The 14,281-nt window shown below is 55.4% G+C and overlaps 5 protein-coding genes across 5 annotated transcripts; 1 reads left to right on the plus strand and 4 right to left on the minus strand.

The window, feature by feature from the left end:
• Positions 1-660: 660 nt before the first annotated feature.
• Positions 661-2,882, minus strand: PG994_000789 (glycosyl hydrolase family 71-domain-containing protein; the record flags this gene model as incomplete). The annotated part of the gene is made up of 7 exons (XM_066852198.1): positions 661-769; positions 848-969; positions 1,107-1,468; positions 1,548-1,819; positions 1,940-2,465; positions 2,566-2,622; positions 2,702-2,882. 7 exons carry the CDS (start codon positions 2,880-2,882, stop codon positions 661-663), a joined length of 1,629 nt encoding a protein of 542 aa, XP_066722830.1.
• A 2,700-nt stretch (positions 2,883-5,582) lies between these two features.
• PG994_000790 (uncharacterized protein) lies at positions 5,583-5,807 on the minus strand (the record flags this gene model as incomplete). The annotated part of the gene is made up of 1 exon (XM_066852199.1): positions 5,583-5,807. One exon carries the CDS (start codon positions 5,805-5,807, stop codon positions 5,583-5,585), a length of 225 nt encoding a protein of 74 aa, XP_066722831.1.
• A 7-nt stretch (positions 5,808-5,814) lies between these two features.
• Positions 5,815-7,809, minus strand: PG994_000791 (uncharacterized protein; the record flags this gene model as incomplete). Its single annotated transcript, XM_066852200.1, has 1 exon — positions 5,815-7,809. One exon carries the CDS (start codon positions 7,807-7,809, stop codon positions 5,815-5,817), a length of 1,995 nt encoding a protein of 664 aa, XP_066722832.1.
• A 2,075-nt stretch (positions 7,810-9,884) lies between these two features.
• Positions 9,885-10,769, minus strand: PG994_000792 (uncharacterized protein; the record flags this gene model as incomplete). Its single annotated transcript, XM_066852201.1, has 2 exons — positions 9,885-10,559; positions 10,764-10,769. 2 exons carry the CDS (start codon positions 10,767-10,769, stop codon positions 9,885-9,887), a joined length of 681 nt encoding a protein of 226 aa, XP_066722833.1.
• A 166-nt stretch (positions 10,770-10,935) lies between these two features.
• On the plus strand, positions 10,936-13,650 carry PG994_000793 (uncharacterized protein; the record flags this gene model as incomplete). The annotated part of the gene is made up of 6 exons (XM_066852202.1): positions 10,936-10,977; positions 11,876-12,094; positions 12,148-12,389; positions 12,471-12,570; positions 12,609-13,493; positions 13,636-13,650. 6 exons carry the CDS (start codon positions 10,936-10,938, stop codon positions 13,648-13,650), a joined length of 1,503 nt encoding a protein of 500 aa, XP_066722834.1.
• Between the last annotated feature and the right edge of the window lie 631 nt (positions 13,651-14,281).

Genomic DNA, 14,281 nt, shown 5'->3' on the forward strand with positions numbered 1-14,281 from the left:
CGTGCAGGGCTGGAAGCTACATTTCCAGGGGACTATCGGCCCAATTCTTCAGTTAGTGCCGGACGCAGCATCCAAAACCCGGTCTGTCTCCCGTGGCGGTCCCAGCTTGCGGGAGTGGAAAGCGGCACTGACATTCCAGAATGAACTGTTCTGGAGGCGTAATCATTCATAGTTGGGACCGTTACTCCCTTCCCTCGTGGCAATTGACTTTTCCTTCTGGGGAGGAGGGAGTTTCCCAAGAGGGCAAAGTCGATGGAGACAGGGCGAATCAGCACGCGAGAATTAGGCGATGGGGCTCTCTTGGTCAGGCCCAGTGAAATGGTCGAAGACCCCACTGCCAGAACAGCTGTATTGCTCGCTAGCAGTTAACACGTGTGAGGGTGCATTGCTTCGTCGGCAGGCAAGCATGTTGCGGAGTGGTAAATAATAAGAATAACCGTAGAAAGTGCAAGTAGTTATAAATAATCTCGTACAGAATGGAAAATGTATCTACATGTACACTTGGCAACCTGAGCGTTGGCAGTCCCCACAAACGGGCGGATGCTGATTGTACAATAAAACCTCCCCACTCCCCCCCCACTGGTCCCGGCTTCTCCAACCAGCACAGGTCCCCCCACCTCCTCATCCTCATTCAACCCGGATTTGATGAAGCACACGAGCTTAACGTTCGTGCTCGTTACAAGGCCACCCGGAGCTGAAATGATGGCCGCCTTGGAAATCTTGCATGGTCTTCCCGTTCTGGTCCTTGATATTTCGGCAGAAGCAGAAGCTGCACGTGGTATTAGCAGTCTGAAGTATGTACTCGACACTGGTTGGGGGGAGGATGGTAGGTAGATAGGTAACTTACACCTGATTGTTCCAGTCGCGCTTGCCCGGCGGCACCAGGTGCTTGAAGAAGCTGCTCTTGGGCATGATCTGCTTTTCGTCATTGCCGTCGAGCGATGCGCCCACGAGGCCGTAGTCGTTTACCTTCTGCAATATAGTCATCGTGCGTTAGTTGTCAAAGCTGCCCCCGTATGATACAATATCCGAATCAGAAGGGATAGAAAGAGATGGGGGAATTGTGTAAATTGAAAACGAAGAGTGTGTGCCCAATGTCCACGTACCTTCTTCCTGTCCTCCATGTACCCGGGCTTGCAGACGGGGATGGTGAAGAGGCCCTTGACGCTGAAGTTCTGGTCCTGGACCGAGGCGCCGGCGCTGAACTTCTTCTCAAATTGCCGCTGGCCGATCTTGTAGCCGAAGCCGCCAGCCTGCCAGGCGTCGATGCTGGACTTCATCACGTCGTGGGTCGAGAAGCGGTACGTCTCCCAGTCGAGGGACTCGAAGCCGGGCGGGTTGTCGACGCGCGAGTAGGTCAGGGCGCCCACCTTGTCGGGCGAGTTCATCTGGAAGTAGCAGCCCATACCCTGGTAGTAGACTTTTAATCGCTTGTCGTTGTTGCCGGCATTGACTTTAGCGTCGTTGACTGTTTATAGACAGGTATTAATCAGTATAAGGACGATACAAAGCGGCCATTAGGTGAAGGGGAGAGGGTGAGATCTTACATTCCTGTTCTGTCATGTCCAGGCAGGCCAGGTACACGTTGGACGCCATCCAGCCCTGGTTGACGACTCCCGCGTACAAGTACTGCGTCATGATGGCGGCCAGGTCGGGCCCGTTGTTCTTGAGCACGGGGATGTTGTTGGCGTCGACCCAGTAGCCGTGGTTGAAGAGGTTTTGCACGTCGATCATGTCGCCGCTGGCATGTTCCACCTTTTGCGGCGTCCAGGTGCCCCGGCCCGTGATGAGCTGCTTGTTGATGGACTTGACCGAGTCTCTGGATCACCCCGATCGTCTGGTTGGCCCACCTATTGAACAAACAATTTCGCAGCAGTCAGCGCTAGAGCCCCTTGTTTAATTAAGGAGGAGTTAGAAGAAAAGAAAAGAGAAAACTTACACTTCCAGCGAGCCAACGTGCGACGTCAGGTCGTCCTTGCTGGCGAGCACGCCGATCATGTCGGACGGCGCCATACCGACGAAGCGGCCCACGACGCCAAAGGCAAAATTCCCCGTGACGCCCGCCGCGACATCAAAAATGGCACCGATGCCGGCGCCCACCGCGTTCCAGACGATCATGTTGAGGGCCGTGTTGTCGGGCTTGGTCGGCATGAACGTGGCCGCGAGCGCGACCTGGTTGGCCGCGAAGCTGTCGAGCGCGATCACGCTCGACTCGTAGATGCGCGACAGCCAGATGTGTATGTTGGCCGCCGACAGCACCACCATGTACTTCCAGGCCGACTCCGCGGCGTCCTTGGCCGGGCCCAGGTCGTCGCAGTTGGGCGCGCTGCAGTCGCTCGAGGCGCCGGACTGCGGCAGGTCGCAGCGCAGGTGGCTCTGCTGCTGGCCCAGCGGCTTCCAGAAGTCGGACAGCCAGGTCGCGTCGTCGTTGCCCATGTTTTGCTTCTTCCAGTCCGACATCCACACTGCGATTTCGCGACAAAACCCCCCAAGGTTAGCTAGCGCCTGCTGATCTCGTCTTCCAGGCCTCCCTCTCGTGGGTGTTTGGTTGGTTGCACAGCTTACTGTTGAACGAGCCGTAGGCGAGCACTTCATCGTACATGTCAGACTTCAAGTCGGGGCCTTTAGAGTAATAACGGTGTTAGCCCAAATGCCGGAAGCGGGAAAGCCACTGACAAGAGAAAGGTTCTGGTCAACTAACCACTCAGGCCTGAGCAGGAGGTCATGTCGTTCAGCGGGTCCCGCGTTGGCTGACCACGAGCACCGACAAAGGGAAGAGATCCGTTGCCCATGAGCTCGGGTAGGGTTGGTGCAGCAAGGCATGTCGGGCTGAGGAGTGCAAGGCACCCGAAGGCCGCGAGTCGAAGCCCACGTGAGTCCATCTTGTAAGGTGCTGATGGTGTGTTTGTTGGATCGGTTCGACACCTCTGATTGCACCTTGAGGGATGGATGGGTGAGTTGGGATTTCTTTCGGAATGCAGCACGCATCCTATAAGTACGATGTCTGAAGCCATACTAACGGGTAGCAGAACATTATCTCCATCACGTCGCCGTGAAGTGCCTCTTTGTCATGGTATCTTGGCACACGTCGTGACCCATATTACATTTGGTGAGTAGAACTATCGAGAAGCTATTTTAAGAATCATGTATACCGCGCAAGTAATGTGCCCTCTAGATGGAACCTGGTGCACACTGCTGCGCCCTTCCATGCCGCATGGTGAGCCCCGCTATATCGCCAAGTAGCCCGGCATTTTTCGGGTCCCTTAAGGCGGTTCATCCCAATGCTCCTGACTACGCCGCAAGCCACCGGGCAAGACAAGGGGATTCCCAATCGGTGTGGCCATGCTTAGGTTTTCAGTTAGATGAAGAGCGACAGGTATGAAGCGGCGCAAAGGATTCGGGTGGAGATAAGCGGGAACGGACTATTACTTATAGATTGCGGCACAGAACGGCACAGTTGCGAGTGGCACCAGCTCGGGCCGTGAGGGGGGTGTAGAAGCATCGAGCGGTCGCCTGTCTGCACTCCGGTCTGCCCACAGTTCTGTACTTTGCACGCTGGTCATGGCACACGGTCACGTCGGCGGCGGTAGCGGTAAACCGGCCACGGGCTATCAGCTGTGCCGCTTCCTGCAAGGAGGGCTTAATTTTGCATCCTAAAACATGATGACGATCTGAATCCATGATTAGCCATCGAGAGGCCGGCCCATCGAAACTCAAAAGGGCTCTATTCATCTCGCCCCGTCTTACCTTGTTTAAGCTTGTTCTTCTTCCGCTGGATCGATGTTACCCTCTCTAGTTGTTTGACTGTCTCTTGAGCGGACATTGAAATTGGCAGTACGTGGCGTAACTGTGCCACATTTGAGGGGACCACTGAACCTTTATGGCAACTCAATCTGCTGACCGCTGCGGCGCTGCGTGGTTTGGTGCATCCCACGAACGAATGCATTGGGCCACCCGATGAACCCCCGAGAGGATTTACCAAACGGGCAAACTTTCATCCTTAGTTTTCGCCTTGATCAAGCAAAGCACACCACCGTCGCGGCAGTCGTGAACTGGAGAGAGTCGGTAAGCTTGCGCCGCCTTCCGCTTTCGCCGGTGAATACGTTGGTTGTTTGGGTAGGCCAGTAGGTAGTTAGGTAGCGGATTTGGTGCAAGTGGCACAGCGCTGAGCGCCCAATACGTCCGCACTGGGGAACTTGAAACTTTTAGACAACAGAAATAGGACTCAACAAAGTTGATTCGTACACAATTTATTGATGTATCTTATCTTAGCACGGTTCTTCCAGTAAATCAATGGACAGTGTCTGATTCAGGACCTTTGATAACCTGGAACTGACCAACTTCTACTTTGTCATACTCATCGGGTGCCGCGTTCCTACTCCTTGCCGCTGTCGGGCTCCTCCTCAACGTACCGAGCTTTTCGTGTGACCTTCAAAAACCTTGAAATGCCGAGAGTCGTGAAATTCGACAACCACCGGCTGGCGCATTACTTGGTCCGTTAGTCCTCGCGACCGGCGGGTTCCCCTTGCGGCGTGGTGTCAATCGTTATCCCATGAGCTTCTCCACTAGAGGGTGCGCGGCTGACCTTCTCGCTTCCAGCCCCCATGATGAACATTCTTTGGTGTTACCTGGGTTGCAAAACCCATACGCGGCATGTGTCGATACCACTGCCCATCCCGACCTAACACCCCTTTCATGCTCGTCCTCGTGGCGTACCTTCCTCCTCTCGCGGATCTCTCCATCTCCCTTGGCGATATGGTCTTCTCTACGTCCCAGTTTCTTGATCGTATGGCTTTTTGAGAGCAGCCTGGAAGAAGGCTACGAGGATCTCTTGTCTTAGGTTGGTATGACCATCAGCATTTCTCCAGTATTCCCCCAACCGCAAGCTGCCGGCGGGGATAATTGCTTCTAGGGCATTGCGCGTTTCCAGTCTCATGTTGTCGAATTAAGGTTATGCTGCTGAGCCACCTGATCTTTCCGTTGGGTGAGTACCTCCGGGACGTCGCCTGTCGTTTGCGTTTTGTATCCCAGTAACTCTATTGCTGTTTAGTTTCATGTGAAACTAGATATGGAATCGGGACGTCGAGTGGAACAGTTTGTTTCGCCGGTATAACAATATAGGTAGTTAGGTGCCTACGTCACTGCTACTAGAGCTGTAGCATCGAAGCTAGACAATAGTTATCTATAGTAAAACTCGGGTTTTAAGGGGTTATTATATTTAAAACGGAAGAAAGCTACTTACAAGTTCCCAACCGCTATTCTTGGAACCACGAGGTGGCTTGTCATATCTATAGCAAGTATCACTAGGCTATGGTGCACAGCTCATAAAGCCGAGTCTTGAAGATGACTTGTAGTACATTCATGATGCTACCATCTTCTTAGCTGGTAGTTTGTGGCTGAATGGCGTTAGAACTAGAACATGTAATTCCTGCTTATATTGTCAAGTGCATTTACAGAAAGACTCCGTCGGCATACCTTGTAAACATATATCCGCAACTCAATTCGATTCCCGCCTGTGCTATTAGTATCCTCATATCTTCCCTACTACCTATCATATATCCCAGTTGCCTCCAACTCACTAATCATGCCTGCGTCTGCGACGATGTAGACGGCTTCGGCACCTCCTTCCGCTTGATCTCCTTCCGCGGAAGAACCTTCCACTCGTTATTAGAGCTCCGCTCAAGCTCCCTCGCGAACTCCTCGGAAGACTTCTTCTCCTTCTCCTCCCCCAGACCCTCCTCGCCCTTCTTCTGTACTTCCTCCTCGTTCTTCTTCTTCTTCTCCTCCTCCCAGCGGAACGACCGCATCTGCTGCTCAACCACCTCGGGGTCGATGCCCTCGATGCCCACCTTCTGCAGGGATGGACCCGATCAAAAAGCGGTACTGCGTGTGCCCGTCGACCAGGTCCGAGACGTCGACGTTCTCGACGCCCCCGACGTCGCGCACCGTCTGTAAGCCGGCCACGCCGTACTGCAGGCTGCTGGTGCGGTACAGGTAGCCGAGCAGGTAGTCCTTGGTGGAGTAGACATTGACGATGCGGCCGGGCACCACGGAGCGGATGCGTCGCCACGACACGGTATCGGACGGCACGGGCGCGCCGATGAGACAGACCGACTCGACCAGGCCAAACGCCTTGCGGTTCGCCAGCTCGTTCAGGCACGCGTAGATAACCCGCGACCCCATCGAGTACCCGATCAGCGTGACCGGCCGCTCGCCCTGCACCTTGTGGATCAGCGCATCCGCCAGGACGGCGCCCGCCTTGTCGCTGCGAGACTTGGCCACGCTGAAGGGGTTGTCGATGACGCGGGACGCCTTGGCGAGGCCGTACGGGAGCGTGAGGGCAGAAGCGAGGGCGGCAAAGATGGTGCGGCTGATGATCTCCTTCTTGGCCCAGCCCCAGGCGTAGCTGGCCACGTAGGTAGTCAGGGCGTTGCCGAGCTTCAGCAGCGCGTCCAGCTCGAACCTCAGGGCGAAGGCCTCGGTGCTGCTGGCGAGGAAGACCTTCCACGGGTCCACCACCTCGGACTCCAGGAGCAGCCAGCCGGAAATGCCGATGGCGACGCGCAGGTGCCGCGTCTCGCTCTCCTTCCCTTTGCCGCGGCCGGGATGGACCGGCAGGAAGGCGAAGTCCTCGACCTGCTTCGCGTATTCGTCGACCATCTGACCCGTCATTTTCCCGCCATACGCGCCAAACAAGACACCCACAAGTGGCGCTGACCCCGCCAGCGCACCCAAGTAGCCCGCCGTAGCCGTAGCGCCGAGACCTAAGCCTCCCATGACGGTGCCTACGCCAGCAGCGAGGAAAGGCGCAGCAAGCCCTCCCGTCACGCCAATGAGGACGGCGCCACCCAAGGCGCCCAGACCGACCTTCCACTTGCGGGACTTGGAGTTCTTGTCGACTGCATCGTTCTTCTGCTCGTCGGCACTCATGTGCTTGGCGGCCTCGAGCAGGCCCTTGGCGACTGAGCCTTCGTCCTCGGCCAGGATCCGCGGCGGGACGGCCAGGGCGCTTGCGAGCCGCAGCATCAGGACGCGCGACTCGGCCTGGTAGGTCTCAAGGCTGAGGAAGAGCAGGAGCAGGGAATGGAGAACCAGAACGCGGTGCGCATCATCGAGGTCGCGAAGTGGCGTCGCGAGGAGGAGGTACAATTTCTGCAAGTGCGCCAAGGAGTTGTCGTCATCTTGCAGAGCGGCAACGCTTGCTCCTGGGGGGTTGGTGCATTGCTGCTGCTGGTCGTGATCACGGCGGTGCAGCTCCTCGGTCTTGGCTTTCTTGATGTCAGGATCGTCATCATCCGTGGTTTGGTTGACGATTTCGCCGACGCGCTCGAGGACGTGGTCGCGCCATTGGTTGAAATGAGCGATCGAGGATTTCTTCAATGTTACGAAATCATCCTTGGCTAACGCTTTGGTCAGCTGCTCGCGTCGCTTCTGCTCTTTCTGTTTGGCCTTCTCGCCCGATTTGTCCTCCTCTGCTGCGGCTGCGGCTTCGGCTTCTTCTTCAGCAGGATGCGCGGCGGGCTGGTCCGCGGCTTTCTCGTCACTAACGTTGAGCTCCGTCTGGGATTGAGGGTTGATTGCCAACTTGGTCGGCTCCACTCCACTCACGTCGTCGCCCACTTCAAAGGCGTTGGTCAGCTGCTGGCGCATGGCCTCCAGGCACTCGACAACGAGCAGCAGCAGACTCGCCCTCTCCTCGCGCGTAGCGAGGATCGTGGTCAGCGACTGCTCTTCTTTGTTCTTCTCTTCATCATGGTGGTCCTGGCCTTCGCGGTGACCGCCGGCGAACTTCTTGATTCCGGACAACATCTTTCTGGCTGCTTCTGAATGAATCACAGAAAGCAGGATTGATCAGAAGATGGATTATTCGGAATGTTGCTAGGCATCATTCGCGAAATGTTTCCAACGTAATCAATTAGTGACGTTGGGAGAGCTAACCCCGTGGCTGAGTGGGGTTACGTCATTTCATGGGCTTATCGATAAGAGCTGTTCCTTCCTATTGTGCTACTAACGAACCCCCACTACCCCTTTTGAACCACCCCTTTCTTTTTACAGACAAACACGAAATCAATTACAGGTGCTTCATAGCTGCAACTAATATGAGGGTTCGTTATGGTGCAGGTGAATTCCAGTAATGATACGGTCAATTAAGCAGCCACGATCGATGAGAGACATTCCAATACAGGTTCAGCGGCACTTCTAGTTGTCGCTTAAACACCTTGTGCGCCTTGTTTATCAACTCTACCAGCATGCCCAGGCAAGCCAGGTAGCCAAAGATGAGAAATGTGCGGTAACTCGGAATTACACTAGTGCACCCATAGTGACTTGACACCATCTTCTTTCCAGTGCGGACCTGTTTTGCAACACCGAAGAATGTCCGGGGTCTCCGAATAACACACATGCACCGGACCTTGTGTGCTAATTGCAGTCCATAATGCCAGAGTCTGAAGAGGCATCGTTGAAATTACTTCCGGGGCGCAACCCCGCGTGCAAACAGGATCCTTGATGCACTTGCAGGCGCCGCAAGAGCCAGCCAGCGAGCCCGTCAACGCGCCCGTCGTCGGGTTGCAGTAGGCGCCCGAGTTCTGGGCCGAGCACATGTTGGTGACCGAGCTAGAGCCGCAGTCGAGGTAGTACGTGCTGGCCTGCGCGGCGTTCTGCTTTGGCTGGGCGGCGGGTGCGGCAGAGGCGCTCAAAATAACTGTGGCGAGAAGGGCGAAGAGACCGCGTGGGACCTATTTACAGATGTTTATAGATTGATCAGCCGCCTATTGCCAGTAGAAAGATTTATTAGTGCATTATTTGCACCTTACCTGCATCTCGTACGAGCCGAAGATATATTTCCCTTATGCCCAAAGATTTGGCAAAGTTATGGTAAAGTAGTAATTATATTGTGGTTAACCTGGTAGCTTAAGAGTGTAAATGAAGTAGTTGAAAGAAACCAGAAGATCCAGTGGGGAAACTTGCCCGTTATAAGATAACTCAGTCGCGGAGGAGTGCATGCTGGGCGATGGTGTTGGCTGCACCGAAGGATTCCAGGTATCGTAACACATGCAAGGGGTAAGCGGATGCAGGTCTAGCATGCATCCCGAATCGTCACCTGCAGGTTTGCGGATCGGATGCAGGTGTGAAACCAACTCCCTTCTCTTTCGCACAAACCCGTCTCTCTTAAGAGTAACTAATTCCAATAATACGGAGAAAATGAAAGGGAGGCTCGTAAATGGCCGTGTTGGAACAGCTGGAACTAAAGCTGTTTATATTACTCCAAAAGGGGTGCCACGTGCCTGCGCGCACGAACCCCTTTTCTGTTTCATTAAGAGGGGCATACGATGCCCCTCGCAGCTAGCACTATAGATAGGCATGAACAACAGAATATAGCAATACAGCACCACTTGAACCCCCACTTGTACGTACGTACGAAAGCCCATTCAACAGGCCGAGACGCTGCTGCTATTTTGGAAGCCATTAGAGCAGCCCTAAGACAGCACCGAACCTTGATTTGCCTCTGTTCTCAATAGGAGGTATTATTGGTGATCCTGGGTGCATTTCATGTTCGTCTCAGATAGATTTCGACAAGCAATGATTTTTAGATGCCCTAGATTGTTTCCAAAGTACTCCTTACTAAAATAGAAACACCCCTTACATGACTAATATCTTGGAATTGGCAGCATCCACGTGGCGTAGCTTCTTGGACATGCCTTAGACCGAAACTACATAGATGTTACCCAAGGGCAAGAGACTGCACATTGCGTATATAAGGGGAAGTCCTAGCAAAGGGATGTGTTACCTCCGTGGCCTATCGACTCAAAACAAACACGCGGTGATGGCACGAATGGCAGCAATCGCCTCGCTGAGGTTCTCAACGAACGTATGGTGCTCACTACTCAAAGCCGTGGACCGGTTCCTGCCCGGCCTGTCATCCCGGCGCGACCGACCCACAGCATCTGGCCCCGCGGGATACCGGTGATCCTCTCCGGCCCATGGTAGCACGCGGAGCGCTGAGGCTCGTCATCTCGCACGACGTCGATGGTGTCGCCTGGGTCGGCGCGGACCTCGAAGTCGCGCAGCAGGCCCTCTGGGAACAGACCCTGCCGGAGCAGGCGCGACCCCATATTCGTCACAATGAGGCGGCGCTTGATATCCCCAAGGTCCCACCCGTCCTTGGTTTGTCCGTCAGCTTGGCGGCCCAGCACGTGGAGCTTGGTGGAGGACCCGCGGTACTCAACCCGCTCGCCCTTGACCTCCTCCGGCTCGAGTCCCTTGGCGGCCAGCGCGGCGTCCAACGCCGACAATATTGTGGTGAACTCGTCGTCGCTCCAGAGGTTCCAGCGGTTCTGGCACTCGAAGAGCCCGTCTGCGGTGGCAGGGTACCCGAAAATCCGCGTGCCTCCGGCCGGGAGAAACCACAGCTTGGTGAGGTCTGGGCTGTCGGAGGACAGCTGGGCGATGACACGGTCTTGGATCTCGCTCCAGTCATCGTGACAGATGAGGGCTACGTAGGCTACCGTCAGTAAGAAGTTAATGGCGGCCAGCGCCTCCAGCGGTATAGGCTGCTTGGGCTAGACCAGAATCTTGTCGAGGTCGAAGGCGACGAGGGAAATCATTTTGGGGCTACGAGGACCCCCCTAATGGTCGCCGTAATGAAAGTGTAAAGTGTAAAGTGCACCAATGTATCTTCATGCCTCGTTGCTTATCGAGCATACCTATTTCTTGGATGCTCTAGACAGTAACATGTGTAAAATGCACGGGCCATCGCGATATACTATCATAGTAGGTTAGTCAAAACAGGAAGTGAACAGCGAAATCGCATAATAATCTGCAGGCAAGCTTGCTCGTGATAGCAGTGCCACGAAGTTAATCCCGACGCAGACTTCACTCGACAGCCGTAAACCTCTAACATTCGAATACTACGTGAGCTTCGCTAGCGATGCTACCATGCCCTTCGGCCATAAGGTTTTGCGGGGTGGCTTCTGCGGGGTATGTTTCTCCCGAGCGGTAGCAATGATTCGGGTCCCTTGCCCGTGCCAAGCAAGCTCGCTTCTATTCTCTCCCCGAATGGAACATGGTGGATGAGTGAGTCCGTGGTTGTTGTTTTGACGGCAATAACAGATCCTCGAAACTCTGCATCTCCCGTTCTCACTTCTCAAAAAGTCAGCGCACTGGCTTTCCCACGCTTTGCGCTCCGGATCGGTGCGTTAAACCCGGACAGCTAGCATTGTGGCTCAGTGAAACCATCCCACCATGACTCTGTCATCCCAACTTACTTCCATGTCGTGTAACTTCCCGCCAGCGGCCGGCCCGCCACTGTCCGGGCTCCAATCCAGAGGGCATCCCCGCAGATGACCTACGACTATTGCGAAACTCAATCCCAAGATTGACGTCGAGGCCTCCAAAAGCGGTTCACATAGCAACATAGCTGCATATACATCTGCACGACATTCCCGGACGTGGGGGAGGTATCATCACCAGCACGGCATTCGTCATTATTATTTCCCCGATCTCCTCTCTCTCGCGCGGCCATATCTACCGTCGTCGTCCTCTTCTCCCCATCTCGAGGGGGCTCTTGGTTTGATCACTTTGCTGCTCTCACTACTATAATTACTACTGGAAAAGAATAGAGATGGCAGGTATCCTTCGTACATTCAGAGAGAGGGCAGGGGCTTCCGGGGGAGAAGCTGAGACATGCGGTCTCTTCCAACTCTCGAAATGCGCTCCTTTCCAAGCCTCATGGCGATAGGGCCCTGGCTCTCATCGCGGAAGGAGCACGGGTGACCGTGACAGAAGAAGACGTGAGTCCACACTTTGATGATGGTTCACGATATCTTGATACATCTCAATGGCTATCCGCTAATACCGATCACATCTGGCCCAAAAGAACAAGCGCATCCGCCGCCAGACCGACAAGGTCATCCTCGCCATCCTCTCCTGGGTCTACTTCCTGCAGATCCTCGACAAGTCCGTCCTCGGCTACGCCGCCACCTTCGGCCTGCGCGAGTCCACGCACCTCGTCGGCGACCAGTACTCCCTCGTCAGCTCCATCCTGCCCATCGCGCAGCTAGTTTCGCAGCCCTTCCTCTCGTTCCTGATCGTGCGCGTGCCCCACCGCGTTCTGATGCCCTTCCTGATCTCGGCTGGGGCGTCGCCCAGACCACCATGGCGAGCTGCCGCAACTTCGGCGACCTGCTCGCCGCCCGCTTCTTTTTGGGTTTGTTCGAAGCCGGCTGCCTGCCCCTCTTTAGCATCATCACGTCGCAGTGGTACCGCCGCGCCGAGCAGCCGATCCGCGTCGCGACGTGGTACGGCACCAACGGCCTCTCGACCATAGCGGCATCGGCGCTGTCGTATGGCTTGGGCAAAATCCAGTCTGATCGACTCGCGTCGTGGCAAATGTAAGCAAACTATATCGATGTGACCCATGTCTCTCTTTTATTTAGGGGCATCATTGCTTACATGGCGTGATATAATCCCAGCATATTCCTCTTCGTCGGCCTCATGACCGTCGTGACCGCCCCGTTCGTCTTCTGGAAACTGGACGCCGACATCCCGTCCGCCCGCTTCCTGGCCGAGGAGGCAAGCCCAAGGCCATGGAGCGCCTGCGCGCCAACCAGACGGGCACCGGCTCGGGCGAGTTCAAGTGGTCGCACGTCGGCGAGATGATGCTCGAGCCCAAGACGTATCTGTGGTTCGGCATGTCCTTGTTGCTCAACGCCGCGGCGAGCGTCACCAACACCTTCGGCCCCCTCATCCTCAACGGCCTGGGCTACGATCGCTACCGCGCTTCTCTGCTTAACATGCCGTTCGGCGCGGTCCAGTGGATCGTTATCATGGTTTCCTGCCTGGCCGCCCAGCGCTTTCGCATCAAGTTCATCGTGATGTTCCTGCTGACGCTGCCGCCCATCGCGGGCACCGCCATGCTCTACGTCCTGCCCCGCGGCGCCGAGCAGGACGAGACGTCCCTCCTCGTGGGCTACTATCTCCTAGCCATCATGTACGGCGTCAACCCCATCATCGTCGTCTGGATCGTCGGCAACACGGCGGGCACCACCAAGAAATCCGCCGTCATGGCCGTCTACAACGCCGGCTCGTCCGCGGGCCAGATCATCGGCCCCCTGCTCTTCAACGCGCACGACGCGCCCGCCTACCTGCCGGGCCTGCGCGCCGTGCTCGGCATCTTCGTCGCGCTGGCCGCCTGCGCCGTGCTGCAGGCCGCCAACCTGCTCTTCCTCAACCGGCTGCAGGAGCGGCGGCGCGTGCGCCACGGCAAGCCTGCCCACATCAAAGACACGAGCATGGAGGACCGGTACGAGGCCGCGGATATCGATAACGGCGACGACACTTCGGGCCGCGCGGTGGAGCCCATCGGGGGGACTGATACTACTATAGCCGCTGTCAAGCCGGCGGAAGCGGCGGAGGGGGTGGAGGCTGTTACGGCTCGCGCGCGCATCGGCGATAATGCGTTCTTGGACTTGACGGACCGACAGAATGACGAGTTTGTGAGTTTCTATATCATCTATTGACACCTGGTCTCCGGTGATAAGAAAACTATTTACTTAGGTTTACATCTACTGAGAGAAGAGTTAGGGTTTTTTTTTCATTAGGCCGGAAAGCAACACTGGGTGAACTGATGTCCTATAGAAGTACCTGATCTGAGATAATGTAGGAAAATATCGTTGACAAGAGCCCGCATCATCAAGTACATATTATCTAAGCTTCTGTCTTTCTTAGGACCCTGGCCGATGTGTATAACTTCGTTACCGAGATGTTATCGTGACTCTTCTCTGTTGCAATAGCTAGAAAGCTTCCCTTCGCGCCGCCGACGCTTGCTTCAATAACATTACAACCCCGTGTTTGCCCTCTCTCTGCGCATACTTTAGCGCCCCATCAAACCCAGTCAGACCGGGATTTGCACTTCGTCCACCACTGTTGAGGAGAAACTTCGCCATATCTAGCCTGCCCGCCACCGATGCCAAATCGAACGGAGTGAATTCCGATGGGGGCCAGTATCCATGTAGTTTCCAAAACTTGCCTACCCAGTTATCGTAGTGATAGGGGGTACATATTGCATTGACATCCGCATGGCTCTCCAAGAAGAGAGTGGCTAGGTTCAGTTTCCCGTCATACGCCGCCGAATGCAATGCGGTAACCCTGCTCCTTCTATCGAACGTCATTTGACCACCATATTCAAGTAAACGCCGAATGAACCACAGAGGACAGTCCCCACATGTGCATGCGTACTGAAACGCTGTTGTCATGTACATAGATGCTGTCCAGCTGGCCGAAT

Source organism: Apiospora phragmitis, assembly GCF_038363925.1.
Source record: "Apiospora phragmitis strain CBS 135458 chromosome Unknown utg000001l:1.0-2902119.0:1.0-2906034.0, whole genome shotgun sequence".
Lineage (NCBI taxonomy): Eukaryota > Fungi > Ascomycota > Sordariomycetes > Amphisphaeriales > Apiosporaceae > Apiospora > Apiospora phragmitis.